The sequence below is a fragment of the Cibotium barometz genome, chromosome 59 (assembly GCF_041138505.1).
Source record: "Cibotium barometz isolate CiBa-2024 chromosome 59, ASM4113850v1, whole genome shotgun sequence".
Taxonomy (NCBI): domain Eukaryota; kingdom Viridiplantae; phylum Streptophyta; class Polypodiopsida; order Cyatheales; family Cibotiaceae; genus Cibotium; species Cibotium barometz.
In genome coordinates this window covers 33,472,843-33,497,476 of record NC_141104.1, presented here as the reverse complement: position 1 = coordinate 33,497,476, position 24,634 = coordinate 33,472,843, and the positions used below count along the sequence as shown (strand labels likewise).

The following is a 24,634-nucleotide window of genomic DNA, read 5'->3' as shown; positions in this document are numbered from 1 at the left end:
CTGACTACAATTTTCTTTGACACTATGTACATTCTACATTGATTAAAAGAATAAATTATTGTCGTATGTTTTCATATTTATCTCTTTTATATGGTGTGTTTTAAATTTATGGTTTCAAATGTAAATTGTTTATTTCAAAGATATTTCTTTGAAAAAAGTAGAGTTGTGAGAAAATCGTTGTTGATCATTTCTGCATGCACATGTAGAGAATGGTCCTACGACTATTCTAGAATTAACTAGATGTTGAAACTTGACACAAGAGAAAGGAGAATAGACCTAGGGCCATTCTACCATCACAATGTGATTTAAAATGGCCCTCGGGCCATTCTAAAGCACATCATAGATTGTTGAACGGCCCTATAGCCATTCTTTCAAGCACATTGTATAGGTAGAATGGCGCTGAGGCCATTCTGCCATTCATAATGTTGTTGTTTTATGCATGCACATATAGAGATTGGTTGTAAGACCATTCTAAAATTCACCAATAGGTGACGCAAGAGAGTAGAGAATGTCCTTGGGCCATTTTTGGAATAAGGTGTTAGAGTTGCTTTCTGAACTCGGGCATGGATCTGGTTGATTGACCTTGCTGGTCCTCAATGGATGAGTCCATGGCTCTTTTATATAGATCTGTTGGTTGATCTTACTGATCTTCAACGGAGATTCCATCTAGATTTTTATAAGTTGATATATTTTTGGGTTCTATGAGCTAGGAACGATTGAAAAGGCCCCTGAGTGGACAGGTGAGCGTTCTGGTTACCAATGATGCCATAGGTACACTGATGAAAGAAGAATTGGAAATTAGAATTCAACTAGATATTTTGGAGGATTATAATCAGTGATACTATGGTTTCATTAAAAGATTGTTTTAAAGACAGCTAAATCTGTGAAAAAGGCAATTTCATATTGGGTGTGTAAGTGGTGTGACTATCTTTAAGTTTGTATGAAGGGCCGGCTAGGAGGCCTGGGAACTCTTTTCCCTGGTACGTGGGAAAAACATAACCAAATTCCTAAATGGGTCCTATCACTACAGAGGTTAGGCGGTTGGCTAACCCATGGGACTGGATGGGGTTAGGCTGGACTGTTGGATCCCTAAAATGAGACTCAATTCTGTTATGGTATGATAGATGAAGCAAATCCCGGATAGTCTTGTTCTATGGAAAAGAATCAATGGCTGTGCCTCTTGATGAGGAAAAAAGCATTGGTCTCTATGATCCAAGTGCAAGTTTCTTCCTTGATCTGACCATGTGACTTACGGGTTTGGTCGGATCAGTTTGGTTAGTTAAGGCTCTTGACTATGTTAGAATAAAAATATCCTAGAGAAATCGCCTCTACTTTCTGGGCGAGGGAAGTTTTTTCGGGTTTGGTTTTTGAAGAACCGAGGGATTAGTCTCTTTTCTGGATATCCGTGTGGGCGAGGCCCTAAGTGAGAGGCTCTACCCTGTGCAAGAGAAGATGTTGAATGATGGAATAAACCGGATTGTTGCTGCTGCAAAGAAGCTTGACAAGAAAAACTTCCATGCCTTGGAGGTTTAGGCTAACAAATTTCCTTATGTGAAAAGGTTATCGGGACTAAATTGAAGGTGAACATGAGAAGGCACCAGAGATTGATCCAACTATTAGAGATGATTGGGCATAAACAGGATGCCAAGTCACCTAAGGAGGCATGGGACACCTTGGTGAAGCTATATGAAACTAACACCAAGGCACAAAAGATTCAGTTGAAGAATGAGCTTCATACTGTGGAGAAGAAAAATATGTCTGTGAATGATTATGCTTTGAAGATCAAGGGAATTGTGGAACCCCTTACATATATTGGTTTTTCTGTTGTTGATGATGTGATAAGGTGGAACTGTGTCCACTGGTCTCGGGGGCCACAATACAAGGTGTTCAAGACATCTATTCACACTCGAGGGAACAATACCAACTTCACAGTGTCAATCCTGATTATTGAAGAGAACAATTTGGGTGAATATCAACAGTCTTTATACAAAACAAAAACAGTTCAGAGCAGCAAGCCTTCTACACAAGCTCAGGTAGAGGACGAAGTAGAGGTCGTAGATGTGGCCAAGGTGGTGGCTAAACAGGTAATCAGAATTATGGTCAGCAACAGCAGCAAAAGTCCCATGATTGGAAACAACACAACACACTAGTGGAAGAGGCCAGTTTAGAGGCATGGAGAGTCAACGAGGTTGTGGTAATTGGCAAAGGCATCATAATGATACATGAGGATGTTTTTATTATGGTAATCCTGGACATGTGTAGGCAAATTTTTATAAGAAACAGAATGACATGCAAAATGGAAAAGTGCAGCAAAATAACTATGCATCCTCTAGAAGAAATAATGAGGATAATGAGAGGTTGTTTGTTATGCAACATGTAGTTAATGCTATGACTAGAAATGATGTAGTAGCATGTAAGGATGATGTATGGTATGTTGATTTAGGTGCTTCAAACCACATGACAAGTCATGGTGAGTGGTTCAAGGAAATGAAGAGTTTTGAAAGACCGGGTTTTGTTGAAACAGCGGATGACACTTCTCATCTGATTCCCCATGTTGGAGATGTGCCATGTCTATGGGCAGGACGGTAAGGTGAAGTACCTTGCAGATATACTTCATGTTTCGAACATTACAAAGAATCTTGTTTCAGTTGGCCAGATGATTGAATAGGGTTTGTAGGTCTGGTTTTACCCTGATGGTTTCTATGTAGAAGACTTTAAAGAAAAGTGTAGGTTAGTTGCAAAAGGCAACAGAGTGGGCAAAATGTTTACATTGAATGTAAATATGCCTGAAGTGAGTGCTACAATGTTTGCAAATGGTTCAAGAGTTGTTGCAAATATAGATATTTGGCATAAGAGAATTGGGAATGTAAATGTGCAAAGAATGAAGTCTATGCAGACTAAAGAAATTGTGACAAGGCTACGTAAGTTTAAGGTTGAAGATACGCAGAAAGTATGTGAAGCATGTGAATTTGGAAAGCAAACAAAGCATGTATTTCCACATGACAGAAATGTGAGCAGGAATGTACTAGATATTGTGCATTTAGATGTATGGGGTCCTACAAAGACTATGTCTATGGGAGGCTGTAGGTACTATGTAGCATTCATTGATGACCACACGAGGAAAGTGTGGGTGTATTTCACTAAGGAGAAGAGTAAAGTGTTCACTCATTTTGAGAATTTCAGAGTGATGGTTGAAAAAAAAACAGGAAAGCATGTGAAGTGCCTAAGGTCAGGTGGAGGGGAAGAATACTTCTCCAATGAGTTCTCTGAATTCTTTGTGAAAGAATGTCATTATGAAATCTTCATCATCATTAAAGAAGCCGCTCACGAGAGTTGCAAATGGGAGTTTTGCAACATGGAGAGCCTGCTCATCATCAAAGAAGCTGAAATAAGGAGTTGCAAAAAGTATGAAGGCTATGGAGTCTTCGGTGTAGCTGCCAAGAAGATTACCAAAGAAGGTAATTTGTGATTATTTTCCTAATTAATTTTAGGTTTGAGCCTGAGAGATTGCTCATGAGAAGGGTTGTTATTTGATTGGATATTTGGATCCCATGGTTCTTTGCATTCGGGCAAAGAGCATAAGAAGGTGCAAGCTTGTCCAAGAAGCAAGAGATAAGCACTCATGGTGGGCTAAGGATGGAGCCCGTCTTAAGCACACTAAAAATGGAGATATGCGGGTTTAGATTGTTCTGAAAGATAAGCAATGGTTCTTTGCATTTGGGCAAAGAGCATAAGAAGGTGCAAGCTTGTCCAAGAAGCAAGAGATAAGCACTCATGGTGGGCTAAGGATGGAGCCCGTCTTAAGCACACTAAAAATGGAGATATGCGGGTTTAGATTGTTCTGAAAGATAAGCAATGTTATGTGGAAGCAATGGAAGACTTTCACAATGTTTTTTTTCACCTATGTTTTCTCATAAGAAATCTATGAAGAGCATCCTCAAAGGTTTAGCATGCTAAGAGGAGAAGAATGCATGTTAAGGGCTCAATGGTGATCCATAATAGCCATATTGATGGTGGCTGTACAAATCTCATGAGAGTAAAGAGGGTTTCATTGCTTAGGTAAGAAGTTGGAGACACATAAGTTGTGAAAGAGAAGCACCCTTGAAGATTAAGCATTCATGAATGGAAGCATGATTGTTTTGGAGCTCTATGATGCGCTATATTTCAGGCAAGCAGTTGGGGCTTGTATTCGGGCCCTTAATGAAGGGCATAATGTTAACACTCATAGTAGTAAAGTTAGAGTAAAGAACAAGTAGCAAATAGTAGGCAATGACACAATAGCAGATGACAAAGGCACATAAGGAGAAATATGGACTCTCCATTTTTCCCCTTAAGGAGTGAATAAAAAAAGATTGGCCTAACCAATGAGAGAGATAGGATTCTAGATCCATGTAACATGGATCTTTTTGTCATATCTTTGCCCAAATCTCTTAAGACAATAAAATAATAGAGCCCATATCTTTAAAAAATAGAGAAATGTCAGATTTCATGTCAGATTCCATATCTTTCATGTCAAATGTACCTTGTGGTCAGCACATGGAAGTTTGAAAATCGAATTTTATTTTTTCCCATTTTTTATGTTTAACTTTTTACTTTCCCTCCTTTTGCATTTCATTATTTTTTCATTTTCCCCATTTTTTGGGTAGAATTCAATTTTGCCATATCTCACTTTCTATCCACCTTGCTTGTTGCTCCCTTTTTACATCTTCACCATGGCTTCTCATCATGATGCGTTCGCACAATGAGTGAAACCCATTATACGGTCAGATGTGGGACCATATTTACCCTAGGTTTTGTTAGAGTGTTGAGCTAGAGAATATATTTAGGACTCTAGAGCCTGATAGCTCAGTGCTTGCATTTTTTTGCGCAGGATGTGATGATATCACATTTTTTATCCCCTAACTCCACTGCTCAGTGGATACCACTAGAGTTCCTCTTCTCCATGAAGAGTGGTGAGACAACCATAGAAAGGTTGTGCAAAGAGCACTTACACATGTCCCCCCCCTTCCGATCTACCTCTGTGCCCCTCACTTTTTGTAAGGAGGCAAACCCAATCGATCTCATCGAACAAGATATTGCCTTTGCTATTTATATATTATGCTCTGATTTTGAAGAGGAGAATGATGAGGAGCCAATGATACCTCTTCTCACCTATGAAGAGAAGGAGCCAGAGGAAACAACCCTAGACAAGCAAGAAGAGGAGGCACGTAGCTTGTCTTTGGACTTGTCGACTATCCACCAACCATCCTACTGCTGAGAATGCAAAACTTGCATCATTGAGTGCCATCACTATAGATGGTGTTGAGTACTTGCTCATGCAGGATGTCCTTGAGGTCTTAGATTTGAGGGAGAAAGAGCTCTACTGCCACCTTGTCGGGATGTTGTGATGAAGACCTCATTGACTTTGACACTGTGGATGTCCCTCCACAAGTAACTGCGATTGGTCGATATGATGGCATGAGCATGGATGATGTCTCTCCAATCATTCACATCCAAAGAAGTGATGCAGAAGATGCTCTTGAGTATGATATCTCAGATGCAAAATTTGAGAGGCTACAAGAGGAGATCTTTGGACCTCAACCACACATTGACCTCTCGGACCCTGTACATGGTGATAGAGCGATCCTCCCTAGGGCAGACCTCCTCATCAGAAGGTCTGCCATCTTCTGATACTTTCTGATTTCCCAAAGAGTGATGGTGCCAGGACTCCACCGACGTTTGCGATGTGTGGGCGGTGGTGGGGGCCTTCATGGGATCAACCCTCTTGCATTAGGAGAAATGTGGACTCAATTTTGGGCCCTGTAATAAGAAGTTCCAACTCAGCTTTTAGAGAGAGAAAATAAAAAAGGTTACATATCCAAATTTGCAATTCGGCTCATTTTTTACTATTATAATTGTAGGTTTAAATATATTAAAATATACATATTCTTTCAATGAGGTTTCATCATGAGGCGACATTCTTTGTTGGATGCATGTATAACTTGTCAGAACCAAGATTTCATAGATTTGAGATAGTTATGCATTTAATAGATTCGAGGAAAGATTTAATCATCATCTTGACCGTGAGGGTTTTCCTACTGAAACTTAAAAAAAACGTCCTTATACTAATCGAGTTAATTCTTGTTGTTTCAATTCTTAAATATAATCTATGATGACAAAAAATACTAGCTTTGCAAATGAGAACATTAATCCAAATTTGGGAATTCAAATTAATCCACCTTCAACAACACATGGCGACACTCAAATTCTCAGTAACAATAGTAGAAATGGTGCATGTAAAAGAACATATGATACTTACCATCTTCATGTGGACATACAATCTGAGTACCAGCCTTTGAAGAAACGAAATAAAAGATTTTTTTAATGTTATGATGAGCAAAAAGAGCAAAGGAGGAATAATGGAGAGAGTCATTTGGACTTGTGGACCGATGGGTCAATGTATCCCAAGGATCCATTTACAAATGCACCACCTCCATTTTACAACATTACAAACCTACTACATTTCACGAGTGATGGTAGACAAGGTTTACTGGGTTATGCCCAACACTTGGAAACAAAAGCAATGGTTGCAGAACAGCAGAGGGATTTTCTACAGATAGAGAACACTGAAATAAAAAAACTAAATGGGTTGTATGCAAAGAAGCTTATGGCAAACAAAGAAACAATTCAAGACTTAGAGAAAAATATTGATTCTTTAAGGAGAAAGGACATAGCACTAGGGCCATGTAAAAGAAGAAGGCAACTTTGTAACATAGAGAGAAAATGAAAGTTGGAAGTGGAGGGATGAAGCTGTAAGGTAATGTTAACTCTTGTTTCCTATATATTTCTCTTTTTAGATTAGGTTCTTTGTTTGAAACTAGACATAAGTAATCAAATTTGATGTTAGTCTATTTTTAGATCTTTACTTCATCCATAGTCCAAGGTACATTCCGCAGTTGGAGTGCATTATAGTCAATTGGTACCAAAAGGAATAGTGGAAGAGATGCTGTATCAAAAGAAGTTTCAAAAAATCAATGAGAAGCATGTGTCTTCTTTTATGAACAAGAACCAGCTCGATGCAACTCAGGTGCAAGCAATGCTAGATGAGACTGGCATCTCATAGAAAGCATATAGTATACTCTTTAAGGAACTAACAGAGAAATGTCAAAGTAAGAAGCATAAAGGCTCATTACTTCCAAAACCAATGCAAGTAAATTTTGCACGCCAACATGTGAACTCAAAGGTGTTTGAGAAGCTTGGTTCACCAATACATATTGAAGCAATATTCGTTGCTAAAGACAAAGAGGTACTCTTTAACCAGCACAACAATATTTTCTTTGATCTTGAAGCTTTGCAAAGGTACGGAGTTCAGTTCTTTGAGGTTAGTCAAGAAGAATGTAAGGGAGTTCTAAAATTTGTTTTGAAAGATGAGTGTGAGATTTTAAAGAATAGAAAAATGGAGAGGGTTACTATCACTCTAATGAATACGGCCTTAGACACATCAATTACAAAAGATGATGCAAGATATTTTAGTGTTTAATTGGAGAATAACATATTGCTGCTTGGATCTTTTGAGGTATCTTCTTTATCATTGAATATGACTGTGTATTACGTTGAAATAATTTAAACACAAAACTTGTATTAAACATGAGCTTCTTCCTAATGACATAGGTGGATAAAGAAGATACTGAAATTTTTCATTGGGTGTTTCATCAAACTATGATTCCATCACTGATTAGTGAGCAAAGAAATCGAAGGGCCCTTCATGTGCCTAGGTTTGGTGACTATAAAGTGGAATGGCACATGGCAGGTGATTTGAAGACTCTAAAATGCATGTATAACATAAGCAAAGGTGCAAATGCAAAGAGTCCATGTCTATATTGCATGTCAAGTGCCAAGACTTTAGATCGTGTAATATGGAACAAAGCTCATGATAGGCATTTAAAAGATAAAGATTTCAAAGCAGTGCTTGATATTCCTCTATCCAGAGTGCACATATGCACATTGCATGCACTTTGTAGAATTGTAAAGAAGCTGGTGTATTTGTACATATGATTTGCATGGACATTAAAGCCTAAAAAAGAATCTTTAAAAGCAATCAAAGCAATAGAAAAAGTGCTATCCGACATTGGCTTGCATGGGGGGCATGTTAAAATTGAGGAGGACAACAAGTGGTCACAAGGGGGCAGCAAAGTACCAAAAAAACCATCAATAGGTGGTGTGAAAGCTAAAAGATTTTTGCCGTACTGCCTCAAAGACTGTCGAGATAAAAACAAGCAAAAGATGTTTAATCGATGGAAAGATCTACATAATGCAGTCAAGGACATTGGAAATGAAGGTTCAATCCAAAATCGGAAGGCAGATGTGTGGATTTCACTTGACTAGATCTTTGCACATTCATGGAGAAAAAGAGCTGGAGCAATAGTGAGATAAAATTATTTGAAAACATATTAGAGACCTGGAGGAAGGCATTAATTACAGGATGGAGTGATCAACATGTAACTCATTACATGGTAAAAACTTTAAAAACTGCTGTAATCTCAATACTGTGAGACTAACTAATACATACATCTGATTTTTTTCTGTTTTGTCATTGATTGTAGCATATACTATATAATCATACACCATATTTCGTAAAGACATATGGTTCATTGTCAATATGGTCAACTCAAGTCATGGTGGAGAAGTCACATTACATGGCAATAACAGGTTACTTTAAGCATACTAAACATGGTGGAGTTACATCAGTGGACTTAGAGAAAATTGATTCACAAATCAAAACAAAAAGACACATTCAAGTCCTCATCATTGATACGTGCAATACAATTGATTAATAAAGAAAAGCGACAATGCGCCTGGAATCAATCAACTATGCAAGAGAGCACCATCAGTTGTGGCATCGCTCAAGAGTCAGGTTGGGAGAAGGTGGTCTAGATGAGGTTGCCTTGAGCTTCTTTAGTGGTCTTCCTTCTTCATCTTCCTTTTCCTCTTCTTCCTCTTCATCTGCCGGGAGATCTATTTTTGGCATCTGCACCATTGGAAGCAACAGCTCTGACCGGCTTTTTCTTGTCCTTATTAGATATCTTTTCCCATATGGATGCAATGTGTCTGGGTTTATAATTCTTGCTACAATAGCATGCGTTAAATATGACAGGTAGTAGGGACATCTTAGTGCTTGGTAACCATAACCCTGACCAAACACCTGCAGTGCAAATTGTTTCTTGACAAGCACCACCTTCTTAGCATTTAAAGGCACTTCATGTCCACCACAAAACGTGGATAGTACTTTGAATGCAAATAAAGGGAATTTTGCATTGTCTTTTAAGAACTCCTTGTGAAATATAATGATCTGCATATTAAAATTGTAATCATCATGACTCATGTCACTGCTTGTTGTCAATTTTAAGTAAGTGTTGTAAATTGCATGTACCTTTTGATGATTCAAATGTCTTATATCTTGAGAGAGAGCAACATCCTTTCGATGACCTGTTGACTTTGACGTGGAAGCACCGGATGATCTTGAGCCTCTTGCTCTCTTCAGGAAATCATCATCATATACAAAAACCTGGTACCAATGTTATATGTTTAATTGACACAATCGACAAAGTCCACGTAAATCAAATTCTTATAGTTTTAAAAATCTTTGGCTCTATTATCTATTGATTTTCATCACAGTCAAGCATGGATGTTATCCACAAAGGGATCGTGGACTTACAGTCTTCATGCATAGTAGGTGCCAAAAATTTACCCATATCTGCCAAACCAAGACAGTCGGCATTTGCTGCAGCCTCCTCCTCAGAAGGCAATTGGGTTTCATATTTCCTAGCTTCATCGAACATCTTCTTTAATATCTCCTTTCTAGGCAAGTACTCGAAGTCATGGACTATAGGATCAGCTACTAGTAGATAATTTTCAACTCCTTCCTCTATCCAGCCCATGTCTACTTCACTAAAATTTGCTAAATGCAGCCAAGCAATAGTCTTCACGAATATTGAAATGTTTCATAATGTCTGTTAATAATACATAATCAGCTTGGGCTTCCCATAGTAAAGCTGGGCAAGGAAGGTAGTGACAACTCCCCTTGTTCATTCTCATTAGATTGACTGTCTTCCAATGAAATAGGTGTTGCATCAAAGGGGATAAGGGATGCATTAGCTTCAAAGGTTTCCTTTTCGGCCTCTGCCCTCTCCTCTGCTAGGTCTATAGCCACCTCTTCCTCAACCCCATCATCCTCGATTGGCACTTGAGTGCTTGCCAAAGTCACTATCTCGGGCTCTGAGTCCTCAATAAGAAGATGCAGAAAACAAAGAAAACCAGTACTAAATTGGAGTAGGCGACACTTCTTTGAGTGTATTGGGCATTTCTCCTCTACTCTATTGCTGTAACCTGGGAATCTTTTCAAGAAAACGGCTCTAAGTCCTCAGTATAAGAAGATGCAAAAAAAAAAACAGTACTAAATTGGAGTAGGCGACACTTCTTTGAGTGTATTGGGCATTTCTCCTCTACTCTATTACTGTAGCTGGGAATCTTTTCAAGAAAACAGCCAAGCCTCCTCTTCGTGACTTTGTCTGTTGCCAAATCAGATGGATGAACATATCGTTCACCCATCGAACATAACGATATTGGCAGAAACAGTGTCTTCATACTCCTTCTCACGATCACCGAGAACAATCCTACAAGAATTAATGACGTTCTCAAGAGAAAGTTCATTGTTGAACATTGAAGACAGCTCATGCAAACGCTCGTGGGCTTGTACATTGTACAAGAACATAAACAGCTTTTCTACACAAGACTCCCTAGCCTTGTCATCCGATTCGTAGACAATGTCCAACTCTTTCCTCGAAGACATGCCTAAAAAAATATTTCAGTTAATTAGAACATGCATGCTTATTATACATGGGGTCAGTACTACCTGGCGATAAAGATATTTGGATATACACATGCAATAAGCCCCCTATCACTTAGTACTAACACCAAAAAAAGAGGGGTCAGTACCAAGCGGTAGAGGGCTCACACAAAATTCACGAGCCCATCACCGCTTGGTACTGACCCCTAAATTTAAAGAGACTTAAAGGGGTCAATAAGTTTTTTTTTAAAGATGAAGCCTTTATATATTAAATAAAAAACATACAAGCGGCATATTTTGTATTTTAGTTATATTTTTTAAGCTGAAATAATCTGTCTTCCAGGCCTAAAAATTGATAGCCTACCCTAACCCTCAACGTGAAAGCTTATCAACTTACTTGGCCTTCATATTTATAAAACAAATATGAAGGTTTTTGCTTTAGTGGAGGGTGGCTCAAACCGGCTCGCCCCCCACCTCATTGTGTGTGTGTGTGTGTGTGTGTGTGTGTGTGTGTGTGTGTGTGTGTGTGTGTGTGTGTGTGTGTGTGTTGATCTTGTTCCTTTCGTAGGATCAGTACCGAGTGTTTCGAAGCCCTCTAGAGTCATGTTAGTTTTATATTGCTTGGTGGCGACCCCATTGTCATAATGTTTTCCATGGGGTTAGTACCAAGCGGTTCAAAGGCCTTCGGAATCTTGTCTGCTTTATATCACTTGGTACCGACCCCACTGTGATAACGTTGGTCATGGGGTCAATACCAAGCAATTCTAAGCCCTTTGGACTCTTGTTTGTTTCATATCGCTTGGTTCTGACCCCATTGTCATAATGTTTTTCGTGGGGTCAGTACCAAACAATTCGAAGCCCCCTGGAGTCCTATTTGTTTTATATCGCTTGGTACCAACCCCACTCTGATAACATTGGTCATGGGGTACAAAGTGATTCAAAGGCCTTCAGAATCCTGTCTACTTTATTTCACTTGGTACCAACCCCACTGTGACGTTGGTCATGCGGTCCAGTACCAAGCGATTCTAAGCCCTCTGGACCCTTGTTTGTTTCATATTGCTTGGTTCCGACCCCATTGTCGTAATGTTTTTCATGGGGTCAGTACCAAGTGATTCGAAGTCCTCTAGAGTCTTGTTTGTTTTATATCACTTGATGGTACCGACCCCACTGTGATAACGTTGGTCATGGGGTCAGTACCAAGTGATTCTAAGGCCTCCGGAATCTTGTGTGCTTTATATCGCTTGGTACCGACCCTATTGTCATAATGTTTTTGGTGATGTCAAAACCAAGCGTTTCGAAGCCCTCTGGAGTCCTGTTTGTTTTATATTGCTTGGTAACAACCCCACTGTGATAACATTGGTCATGGAGTCAGTACCAAGCATTTCAAAGGCCTCCAAAATCGTGTCTTCTTTATATCGCTTGGTCCCTACCCCATTGTCATAATGTTTTCCATGGTTCAAAGGCCTCCGGAATCCTGTCTGCTTTATATCACTTGGTACCAACCCCACTGTGATAACGTTGGTCATGGGATTAGTACCAAGAGATTCTAAGCCCTCTAGACTCTTGTTTGTTTCATATCGCTTAGTTCCAACCCCATTGGCATAATGTTTTTTGTGGGTTCAGTAGTACCAAGCGATTCGAAGCCCTCTAGACTCTTGTTTGTTTCATATCGCTTAGTTCCAACCCCATTGGCATAATGTTTTTTGTGGGTTCAGTAGTACCAAGCGATTCGAAGCCCTCTAGAGTCCTGTTTGTTTTATATCGCTTGGTACCGACCACACTGTGATAACGTTGGTGATGGGGTCAGTATCAAGCGATTCAAAGGCCTTCGAAATCCTATGCTTTATGTCACTTTGTATTGACCCTATTGTCATAATGTTTTTTGTGGGGTTAGTACTAAGGAGTTTCAAAGCCCTTTGGATTCTTGTTTGTTTTATATCGCTTGGTACCGACCCCACTATGATAACGTTGGTCATGGGGTCAGTACCAACAAGCGATTCAAAGGCCTATGGAATTCTGTCTACTTTATATCGCTTGGTACCAACCCCATTGTCATAATGTTTTCCATGGGGTCAGTACCAAGCGATTCAAAGGCCTCCACAATCCTGTCTACTTTATATCGCTTGGTACCAACCCCATTGTCATAATGTTTTCCATGGGGTCAGTACCAAGCGATTCAAAGGCCTCCACAATCCTGTCTACTTTATATCGCTTGGTACCAACCCCATTGTCATAATGTTTTCCATGGGGTCAGTACCAAGCGATTCAAAGGCCTCCACAATCCTGTCTACTTTATATCGCTTGGTACCAACCCCATTGTCATAATGTTTTCTATGGGATTAGTACACCAAGCGATTCAAAGGCCTCCACAATCCTGTCTACTTTATATCGCTTGGTACCAACCCCACTATGATAACTTGGTTACCAAGCGATTATAAGCCCTTTGGACTCTTTTTTGTTTCATATCGCTTAGTTCCGACCCCATTGTCATAATGTTTTTTGTGGGGTCAGTACCAAGCACTACAATGTGCTTTGGAATCATATTTGTGTTATATCGCTTGGTACTGACTTTTTTAAATGCGTTTCTTATCACGCTTTGTTTATTTGTTAAGATGGCTCATACCAAGGTAACTGCTCGGAGGGTTGAAATAACTACCGAGTTACTATAGGCGCAAGGCAGAACAAGGAGGTATCAAGCTCACAGGGTAGTTTTGCAGGAGCTTCGTCGCATTGAGCGACACATGCAACCTGTGATATCCAGGCTCCCTTTCTAGAGGATTGTGCATGAAATTTGTGAGCAATGGAGTATTGGCATGCAATAGCAAGCTTCTGCATTATTATGTCTTCAAGAAATCACTGTGAATTGGATCATCAAGTTTTTTGAAGATGCTTACTTTCTCGCCACTCATGCCCATAGGCCGACAATAATGCCGAGGGATTTTGATACCCTTTGTCGATTGCAAAATAGATACGACCAGATGCTTGGTCCTGTTTTTTTAGGCCATTCCCAAATGCGGTGTATCCTTACAGTTCCCCCCCTCCATCCTCGTATAAGGCCATCTGAGAGCTCCCATGCTTCTCACGATAGGGACACCCGTTTGCAGAGTAGGTTAAGACTAGAACACCCCGGTGATGATGCCCCTCAAGTAGAACCTCACACACAACTAGAACCGGAGGCACAACCACAACCGGAGGCGCAACCACAACCGGAGGACCAACCACAACCGGAGGCATAACTACAACCGAAGGCTACTGCAGCAGCACAGCCACCACAGCCCTCCCGCTGAAGTTAAAATTGTTGTAGAAGAAGATGCAGACCGGATAGAGAGGGAATTAAATCTAATTGAAGCAGTGAATATCCAAGAATTGAGAGTTTTGGAGAATGATGCACGCCGATTAGAGTGGCATTTTCACTTCGGGGCCAAAGACTTGTCAAGCCTCTGGGTGGATGGATACGATTTACATGTTTTGATAAATGACGCAATGGAAATCACATATAACATTCTCAATATTTTACTATGGTATGTATAGTATATATAATGCATGATGTATATAGTATGATGCATGACTGAGCTCTAAGTACCAGTGGACTAATTCTTTGTTCTTTTCATTGTTGCCTTTAGGTATTGTATATTACTACTAATAGAAGAGGTCCAAAACTGTACATACATTGTGGATCCTCTCATTTTCATGGCATTAAAAAAATCATTTTTGAGTCTAATGTCCTGGTTTGAACCAGTGAACCTCGATTTGGCAAGACTTGTTTTCATGGCTTACCATGAAGAGTGAGTCTCATGTTAAGTTTTAAATTGACATCAAATATTTGGTAATCTATATGTGTTTTCTTTAATAACACCTATGTCCTCTTTGTTTTTTTTTTAGCCATTGACACTAGAGTTTGCTTTTGTACGACATTGAGCAAAACACTTGTTATTTTGCAAATTCTGTTCAACAATATCATGGCCGCATTAGAGAGTAAGTCCCTATTCAATTTCCCTCTTCCACAAGCATGTAGATTTATTTAAACAAGATAAGCTGATGCTTGTTTTTTTAACCTCTCAAATGTGCTCAAAATTGTATATGCATTGGAACATTTCACCCTCAAGTCTACTTCTAGAAAACATGTTGTATTAGTACCTCTGTCACACGCTTGCTAGATTTACATACCTTGAACTCTTTAACTTGTCCCTTGAATGGCTCCACAAATTCATTAGCATTTCTCCTCTTCCTCTTCCTTCTCTGTAAAAGTACCTAGCTCTCGATTGTAATTGTAGATGGTATCCATGTCCCATCATCGTATTATAACTATTGAATATAGTAATAGCTGAAATGCTGGTACGAGGCTTTCTACAGGTTGCCATTTTGTGTATCAAAAGACACACGGAAGAAGAGGATGAGCGCTTAATTTGGAGGAGACTTAGAAAAATAAAGAACAACTAATATTACCTCATTAATAAAGCGTGTTCCATTGTCACTCACAATCTCAAGGGGGCATCCGAAGAAAGTATTACTGACTCATACATGAATTTTGCAGTAGATTGCGCATCAGCTTTATATAGGTAGACCTTGCTTTAACCCATTTCGTGCAAGATTCTGTGGCTATGATGATGAATCAAGCTTGAGTGTATCTAGCCACACGGGACTAATTGGTCTAATGAAATCAATGCCTCATTTTTTGAATGGTTGCAAGGACACAATGAGATTCACAGGCATATTTTTCTTAAAGTAGGGAATTGCTACTCTTGCTAGCATTCACCACATTGCTTGACATATTTCGTTTTGTGTCGGTCATTAATGTGGGCCACCATAGCCCTACTGTGAGGACTTTGCATGTAGTGATATCTACAAAGTGCCCCCCAACATAGGCAGAGTGAGCCTCTTCTAAAAGGAAAACATATTTGTCTTCTCGAACACAGCATCTGATAATTTTATATTTTCCCTGCCTGTAGAGTTGGCTTGCAACAATCAGTTGGTAGGGGGCCACCTATTAATGAGGCGCCGTGCACGATCCTTGTTGATGAGGAGGGGGTCAACTAGTAGGCCTTGTTGATGAGGAGGGGGTCAACTAGTAGGCCGTTGGCTAGAAAGTGTGCAACCGCCTCTCCCCATTCCATAATTAAGCATAATTGGAACAAGGCAGCGTCTAGTAAATCGTCATCAACTCGAATCGATGGCTCGCCATTGTGGATGCATGACATATGATCCGCCAAGACATACTATGAGCCCTTTTGCACTGTGATAGTGAAGTTGAACTCAAGCAAGATCAGTTACATGTAGTGATTCTTCATGTTGTGCAGGGATTGTTTGCCAGATATAGAAGAGCTTGATGGTCTTCAAACAAGATAAATTTGGTCGCCCCAGAAGATAATGGCAAAACTTCTTAACCATGTAGCCCATAGCTAACCCTTACCCCTTAGTTGTGGTATAATTTTGTTCTGCCTCATTTAATTGGCCGACTAGAAAAGCTGATGGGGAAATCCATCTTATGTTCACCAAGTAGGGCCAGCACACACCCAGCAGAGCAAAGGCGGAGGTGTCGATGTGGACATGAAAGATGATGTTGCAATTGGGGAACCTCAAAGAACATGACAACTTGCCAAGGCTTTCTTTTTAGGGTGGTATAAGCTTGTTGGCATTCTTTTTAGGGTGGTATAAGCTTGTTGGCATTCTTCTCTCCACTCAAAGAGGATCCCAAGTCCGTAAAGGGGGCAAGCTATATCGGCATACATGAAAATGAAACGCTGATAATAGCCAATGTGTCCCATGAAGCACTAGACTCCCTTAAATTTGGTTGGTGGGGGCAAGTCAAGGATGAACCGCACCTTGCTATCAGCGGAGATTCCTTATTTGGAGACAATGTGTCCCAGGATAACTCCATAACCCAAAACTGGCATTTGAGAGGATTCAATGAAATATGTTACAGCTTGCATCTTTCTAGCACCTTCCGTAAACATTCGAGGTGTGATTTCGACATGGAATTGACACAAAGGGCATCCATAAAGATCTCAAGGAATTTTTTAAGATACTCCTTGTAGGCCATGCACATCAGACGCTGCAAGGTGCCGGGGGCATTGGTCAGCCCGAAAGGCATGACATGATATGCATAAGTTCCCCGTTCCAGTAGAGCAAAGACAGTTTTGCGTTGATCCTTGGGATCGATCAATACCAAATTGCCAGAGAATCCATCCAGGAAGTTGTAGGCTTCCTTTCCTATGACTCTTTCAACCACATGCTTTGTGAAGGTTAAAGGATAGTAATCCCGTATAGTGGTGGCATTGACCTTTTTGAGGTCAACGCACACTCATACTTTTCCATTGTTTTTGGGTACAATCACTATGGGTGATACCCATTCTGTGTGCTCAATTTTGTAGATAAATCTAGCGTCAATGAGTTGATCTATTTCTTCTTGGACCATCTTGGAATACTTTGGATTCATAGGGTATGCTCTTTCCTTGACTGATCTAGCTCCATCGACCATGGGAATGGTGTGTTTGACTACTTCGGGAGATACACTCTTCATATCTATGGACTTCCAGGTGAAGCAATCCTAGAATTTAGTAAGTAGAGCGATGAGTTTGGTCTCTTCCTCGGTCGTCTCAAGAGGTCATCCCCAATGTATATTGGCCTCGGGTCTTCGCTCGGGCCTACCAGGTTAATTTTCTTCACCTTGACTGGACCGTCATCCGAGGTCCTTGGCTCTCCATTGTGGGACCTTTGGGCTGAGTCCTATTGTACAAATCTATTGGCCATCTGGAAGGTTTTGAAATGTTTGGGCACTTGTTTAGTCTCTTCTTACCTAACGCTTTCCTCTTCTATCAAATTTTTTGGCTTCTTTTTCCTGCCAGTGCTAACTTCTTGTTACGTGATTTGCGCACAGAGCAGTAAAGCTTTTGGGGTTCGGGTTGGGATCAATGGGTTCCATTGGCTTGGTGGTGGTTGTGTGGACCGAGAGGACATAATTGGTGAACTCCTTTTGCCAAATTTGGTTGAAGTGTTCATGTGCTTCAACCGCCCATATGTATTTAAGCCAGTGCGTGTCTGAATCAGTAGTAGGAAAGACATAGCATTCTTGTCCAAGGAATCCCATTGGGTTTGCGAGTTCTATGTGAGCATGTTCCCCATGATGGTTCCACATTATCGGCCTTTTCAAGTTCATGAGTGGCGACATTAGGCAAGTATGTAGTGCTAAGCATGTAGAGAGACATAATGTCCTGCCCATCTCGCGGACTGTTGTCGCAAGCTTGGTTCCCATGCACCTTGGAAGTATGTCCAGGGTAGCAAGGATATACATCCGATTTTTAGAGCCTTCTGGCTCCGGAAGGGGTGCACATTCCTTGCTATCCTTTTCCTTATCTATTGTTTTATGGAACGTTTGACACAGGTGGATTGCAGTGGATCAGGTGGTTGTTACTGAGTCCTCTGCAAAGGGTCGGCCGCTCATGGGATGAACCTTCCAAGTGCGTAGGTTGATCTTGACTGTTTGATCTTTTCTTCAAATGTAAATGTGGTTGATATCCCAGTTATGGATCATTTTTGTTTCCCTCATGAAGGGTCGGCCAGGTTCAAGGTCCTCCTGCCACTACAAGACTGCCTCCCATGCCACAAAAAAATAGGAAAAATGGGGAAAAAATACGAAGAGTGGGAAAAATGAGAAAACACCTAATAAGGGCGAGCACACCCACAACAAAGGCCCTGGTGTATATGTATAGACAAGAGATAACTTCTAACAATGTCACCTTAGTAGACAAATCTTCATAGATGAACAATCAGACTCAGTTTCTATCATGTCTCCAGCAGTGAAGCAAATCCCCAGCAGAAATAATACACATACTCAAAAAACCAATGAACGATCAACCAACAAGAACAGGACAAACATGACGCTGGATACATATAATTCCCCGCCCATGGGACAGGAAGGGAGTTGGACACACAAGATTGCCCGTTCGTCCCTGACAAGCAGCCACGATGGGCCCCTTCTGACAGGGGGCGAGTTTTTTTTTTTTTCCTGAACTTTACAAAAACCTAAGTGCAATCTTTACTCCATAAGAGTACTCAAAAAGTTTCAAATCTTTTTAACTCCATGAAGAGCATAGACTCCATGCAATGACATCACGCTCACATCATCAGCACCAGAGAGTAGCATAGACTACGTGCTATGACATCATATCCACATCATCAGCCACAAAGAGTAGCTGTAGGTTCATGCATAACGATGTCATTCTAGTAGACAAATCTTCATAGATATACCATCGAACCCAGTTTCTATCACTTCTCCGGTGGTGAAGCAAAGACTCACCCATGATGAAGGCTAGCACTAGAGTGCGCACACACACACACATGCACGTGAGCGCACAGAGAGAGTAGCTGGTTAGGCATCAACCTTAGTGAACCAAGAAAACATCAATATACCAAAACATCACAACTAACAGAAACCTCTAAAATCCTTATATACATCTGCTGACAAAATTAGGCTCCAATGTCAAGAGGAGCCCGATATATGATTGCAAAAGCAGTTAATTTCAAAAGCAATAGAGATTAACACCATATCAAAGTCCCGATTCTGCACCACTGTTAGGCCATCCCTTCACCCTGGCCAAATGTTCAAGGTGATAGCCTACTACAACCATTAAGCAGTCTGGTAGACAAAGCTGTGTCTGCAAACAAATTAAAACTATACAGAAATACATCAGAACACTGCACAAGGGTAGTAGGCCCATGTGCATCTTGCACAAAATCTCAAAAAACCCGATCCTGGATATTCCCAATTTCGATTTCAGTGGGATCCGTTGCCTGTACTTCATATGTCACATCCAGCTCCCGCTTGAAACGATCCTTGGAGCTGGCATAGAGCATCTTAGTCCTCACACGAGAGACATCAGGAGACCTGTACAAAAAAAAAAAGGGGTCCAAGTACATCAGCAAAGAGACTTGTTCTGAAAATGTGTGTAAATAGACAGCATCAGAGATCCTATATTAATGGGACACTGCCCTTCACCACTAATGCCATGAGACTCGGAATAAAGAACATATCTGGATATTATAATGTATCCCCAACTTACCATTCGCTGCACCATCAAAGGTCAATGCTAGTAGGCTTGGCTATGCATACAAACATTCGCTACTAAACAGAGGCTGGGAACCAACCAAACAGTTGGTGAGCTCCTTTTACTCAAGACACATGGCACCAGTTGCAAATCCCAGCAGCATCAATAAACATGTGTGAGCAAGGCTAATGTCTTAAGCAGCTAGATGCCTGCAGCCTTGCCAGGAGACACAATGTGCTGCTCATTCCTCCTGGTTGAAGGAACATTGCAAACAAAACGGAGGACACTGAGGGCAAGTGTCAGCCTTCAGGTGACTACCTGTCAATATCATTCCTGGTGACCTTTTAAGGAAAGCCTTCAGGTGACTACCCATTTCTTACCATTACCTGTCAATATCATTCCTGGTGACCTTTTAAGGAATAAAAACATGCCACTGCAAGCAGCTGCTCATATGCAGCACAACACGTGCCCTTTGGAGTGCAGGTGATAGGTGTTGAACCCAGTTGCACAAGACAGAACGGAAACAGAAACTGCAGATGCCTAAGCATTCAAAACGGCCTGGAACTAGAAAATGACAAGTCTTTAACATAATATAGCATACATGAAAGGTAAAATTATTAAGTTAGACAGAAATAGGGAGACAGAGAGCTGTGGGTGGATCATAATTTGGAGGAGCTGGTGAAAAAATTTGAGAAAGATCAAAACCTAGAAGGGCAAAATTGCAAGGGAAATCTTCAAGCAGATTCGGAAACAGAAAACCAAACCAACCTGGGAGAAACGACATTCCCACACTTTTGGCTAATAAACAGTCATTTCCTGTTACGATGGTGTTGAAAGAAATGATAGACAACTCTCTTCCATACCCTCTCTAAGACAATGCACTCATCCACCTCTAAGTATCAAATACAACCTCTTACACTGATTAAGAACAAAACATCAAACAGAAAATATAACTGGTGAGTAAAATGCCTGTGACAACCGGACTGAGCACTACCCAGCATACAACGAACAATTACCTCTTATCAACAATACAGCCATTTACACAGGGGTACGACATGGCACAATCTTGTAGCATGACCAACCTCAACAGCACAACATCAGGCAACCTTGAAGGCACTATCTCTACTATTCATAGACCTCCAAGACCATGTTGCACTAACACACGAACTTAAAGACCCTTAAAGCACCACCACATAATGGTGCAACCTTTAAGGCACCTGAATGTGGCCCAATATATCATCAGCCCCAACATACCTGTCACCCCAATCTCCAAGACCCTCGACCCTCACAGCACAGTCATATATCACGGCACATGGCACAACTTCCATCATCCAGTAAAACTTTTCCACCCCAACATTTTCAACCTTCACAGAACAGCCGTTTAGCCATGGTACAACATGGCAGAAACATTTCAGCATGGTGCAACCTTGAATGCATCTCGCTGGCCCTGACATACCTAGCACCCATCACGAGAAAACCAAGCATGCATAGTAGCACATCACACAAACCACATGGGCATGGCAATACCATCTCCGCAGGTCACAACAGCATGGCACAACCTTTAAGACATCTGGGTGTGAGCATCACCAAACCTCACCGAGATTTTAAAAAATCGTCCATGAAAGGCATCGCACAGCCAAGCATAACCAGTAGATGGTTCAGCAAGTGGATGATGATGATGTAAAGCAAAGGACTTATTCAGCTATTGCCGGTATGGCAAGCCATACGACAAATCTGGCTAAGGAAAAGAGGAACTAACCAGGCTACAAAGAAGATCTTGCTCTTCTGGCAGTTGTCTTCAGTCACAAAGTCATAATCGTAGATAGCATATCTGCAATCCTTCTCCGGGAGAGAACCAGTGAAGGCCTCATAGCTCTCGTCAGGTCCACCCAGCTTCTCCACCACGATTTTCTGCAACTTGTCATCGATCTTGTAGATGATGTAGCGGTACGTCCTCTTGCTCTTCAGCTCCAGAAACTTCAGCTTGCAGTCATCGTCAACAGCCATCCCAGAGGCGGCATTGGCCTTTCAGAAAAATGCACCAGAATAAGATCGTGATTAGCATGACAGACACGTAGATGTGAATAGACAAGCAGATTAAGGAACAGGTTATCTATCCAGTCAGAAGATTAGCAGTTAAGACAGCCGATTAACAGTCCAGAGCGCATATTGACTGTCGAAACAGCAAACTTTAGGCAAAAGATTGAGAGAAAACACAAGAACGAGGCAGAAATAGATCAATGGGAGAGATCGGCAGATCTGACAAGCTTTGATCAGGACGAATTCATCATATCACCGATAGATTGAGATTAATTCACAGCATAACGAAGGGAAATGTTCTATTAGGGTTTTCAGAGAAGCTGGTTATGGCTGAGGCTACGGCAAAGAAGGAGAGTGACCTACCATGGCGACAGGAAGGCGAGATGAATATAGGGTTTCAGGGCAGCTCTGTGCAAACGTGGGTATGGCGATGACGAGCAGACCAAAAGATGAGAAATGCTCCGTTGTTAAAGGCGCCCTAGTCATCATTAAGGACCCTCCGACGTGGCGTGGCTCCACGTCATCCCAAAATGCTATTTGTGTCCGCACAAAACATAAATTTTTGAATTTATAACTTCGAAATTTTTGAGGACTTTTAGAAAAAATTTTGAGGACTTTTAGAAAAATACATAATTTTTTAGTTAGATGAAAACTAAAATGTATTTGAAAATCGTATGTCCTTTGAAAAAAATCAGGTAAAAGAGAATCATGCAAGTCTGTCAAAATAATAATAATAATAAATTCTACAGGTAAAAGGGAATTTTGCAAGTCCATTGTATATAGTTTGCGGGTTTTTACACACTTGTATTGGTTCTACAGATAAGGCCCCTTGTGGTGTTTTGCTACCCATCTTGCCATCTCTTTGCTACCCATCAATGGGCAATTTAGTTTTTACACAGATCTCTTTGCTACCTAGCTCTTCCATTGTATATAGTTTGTGGGTTTTTAGACACCTGTCTTGGTTCTACAACTAAGGCCCCTTGTAGTGCCATCTTGCAATTTACACCCATCACAGTTGATTTAAGGGCAATTTAGTTTTTCACCTCTTTGCTACCCATCTCTTGCAATGAACACCCACCAAAGATAGGGTTTAAAAAAGTTGATTTAAGGGCAATTTAGTCTTCCTCTTTGATGAAGGCGTGAAAATGAAACATCACTACGTCGACAAATGCATGCATAAACTTTTGGCAGGCTCTAAAGTGCTAAAATAAGCAAGTTTTTAGTGTATTTTTACCAATAGAAAGTATGGATACCTGCATAAGGATTTTCATAGCTTTTATTTGAAGCAATGAATTTTCATATGTTCTAGTTATAAAACATATACATTCTCAAAGTTGTTCTTATTGTACCAGGATTTTCATACCTTTTATTGATAACCACATTAAGGATTTTCATACCTTTTATTTGAAGCAATAAATTTTCATATGTTCTAGATATACAATGTAGACATTCTCAAAGTTGTCCTTACTTTGATTGGTTGAGAAAAAGATTTTATTTTCTCAAAAAAGTCGCTTAGCAAGGTCAATAACATACCAAAAAGAGATCATGTGTCTCTTGAATGATCATCACTATGTGGGAGGGATTCATGAGTGGATTCAACAACATCAAGCATTGGCTTTTTTATTTGTCCATGAATGCTATTGGATGCAATCTACAATGCAAAGAAGATGTAGGCCTTATTGGAGGCTTCATGCTACCTAATGAACAACACTAATCTGCTTGAATAGTTTTCAAACAACACTATCCTGACCTTGGGAAGGAAGATGGAAAATTTTCGAGAAGCATGAAGCTCCATATTGGACTTTTGTTCAATCTTAAGGTCATTAGTCAAAGAATCCAAAACCTTCATTAGATTAATTGATTGCCAAGTTGATGACTTTTGCAAAGGAATATAGGTTTTAACAACTTCAACATGATTCCATCATTAGAATTATGGATATACAAATGGGAGGAGTGGGAGTTATCGGTGCAAAAAAATAGCAAATAACAAGTGATAAAGGGTAAATAATTTGGCACTAAGGGGAGCATTCAACCTTAGGACATAATGGAGGTGGATTTGATGTAGATTATATGCATAAAAAGGAGTCCAATGTTGTGAACAAGAATCGGCCCCAAACTAGCTCAAAAGTGGGTGCCTCCTTCAAGTGGGCTAGTGGATGAGTTATAGTCTCAACAATCAACATTTAATGCACCTAAAAGTGGGGGGTGGCCCTTCATTAGTGGGAGCTTGATTAAGCATGCTTATGGAGCCAAATTAATGGCTAATTATGATGTATTCTCAGCCCATTTAAGTGGCATCTATCTAAAACAATTTGTGTGTTCATCTCATATCATTGTTATTTTGCATTAGTGATCTATATGCTAAAACTATGAGTTTAATCCATTTTTACACTGCATAGTTTGCTCCCATGTTAGATTTCCACATTGTATCAAAGCATCCACCATTGCCCTATCAATCTAGAGCATCTAATCATCTCTATTACTTATTTTACAATTAAGCCCTAAAATCACTCTATTGATCCATTTTTCACCATTCTCTACCCACCTTCAAATCCATCTCAAAATCTCATCACATCACTGAAGCATCTATATGCAATGATTCGAGTTGCCCTCAACCTCTCAACATATTCTGGAGCATAATCATTGAGTTCCCAAAGGCAAATCAAAGTAGAACAAAAAAGCTCATGGAAGCAGTTTTTTAGCACTAATTTTTGCCCTCTTTTAG

General features: G+C 40.4%; 1 protein-coding gene and 1 pseudogene across 1 annotated transcript; one reads left to right on the top strand and one right to left on the bottom strand.

The window, feature by feature from the left end:
* The first annotated feature begins 5,463 nt into the window (after positions 1 to 5,463).
* On the top strand, positions 5,464 to 8,736 carry LOC147605741 (uncharacterized; annotated as a pseudogene).
* Positions 8,737 to 19,248: 10,512 nt separating this feature from the next.
* On the bottom strand, positions 19,249 to 22,430 carry LOC147605740 (actin-depolymerizing factor 7-like). Its single transcript, XM_086793110.1, has 3 exons — positions 22,273 to 22,430; positions 21,629 to 21,894; positions 19,249 to 19,709 (listed from the first exon to the last, which is right to left on the bottom strand). The coding sequence occupies exons 1-3, from the start codon at positions 22,396 to 22,398 to the stop codon at positions 19,562 to 19,564; spliced, it is 540 nt and encodes a 179-aa protein (XP_086649236.1). The 5' UTR covers positions 22,399 to 22,430; the 3' UTR covers positions 19,249 to 19,561.
* Between the last annotated feature and the right edge of the window lie 2,204 nt (positions 22,431 to 24,634).

What these genes read in the sequence shown, in the direction of transcription:
- LOC147605740 (XM_086793110.1), bottom strand. Translation starts at nt 22,398, where the DNA reads ATGATGACTAGGGCGCCTTTAACAACGGAGCATTTCTCATCTTTTGGT. An exon ending in CTCGCCTTCCTGTCGCCATG is followed by an intron (nt 21,895 to 22,272) that starts GTAGGTCACTCT and finishes TTTTTCTGAAAG; the next exon opens with GCCAATGCCGCCTCTGGGAT. An exon ending in AAGATCTTCTTTGTAGCCTG is followed by an intron (nt 19,710 to 21,628) that starts GTTAGTTCCTCT and finishes TTTTTTGTACAG; the next exon opens with GTCTCCTGATGTCTCTCGTG.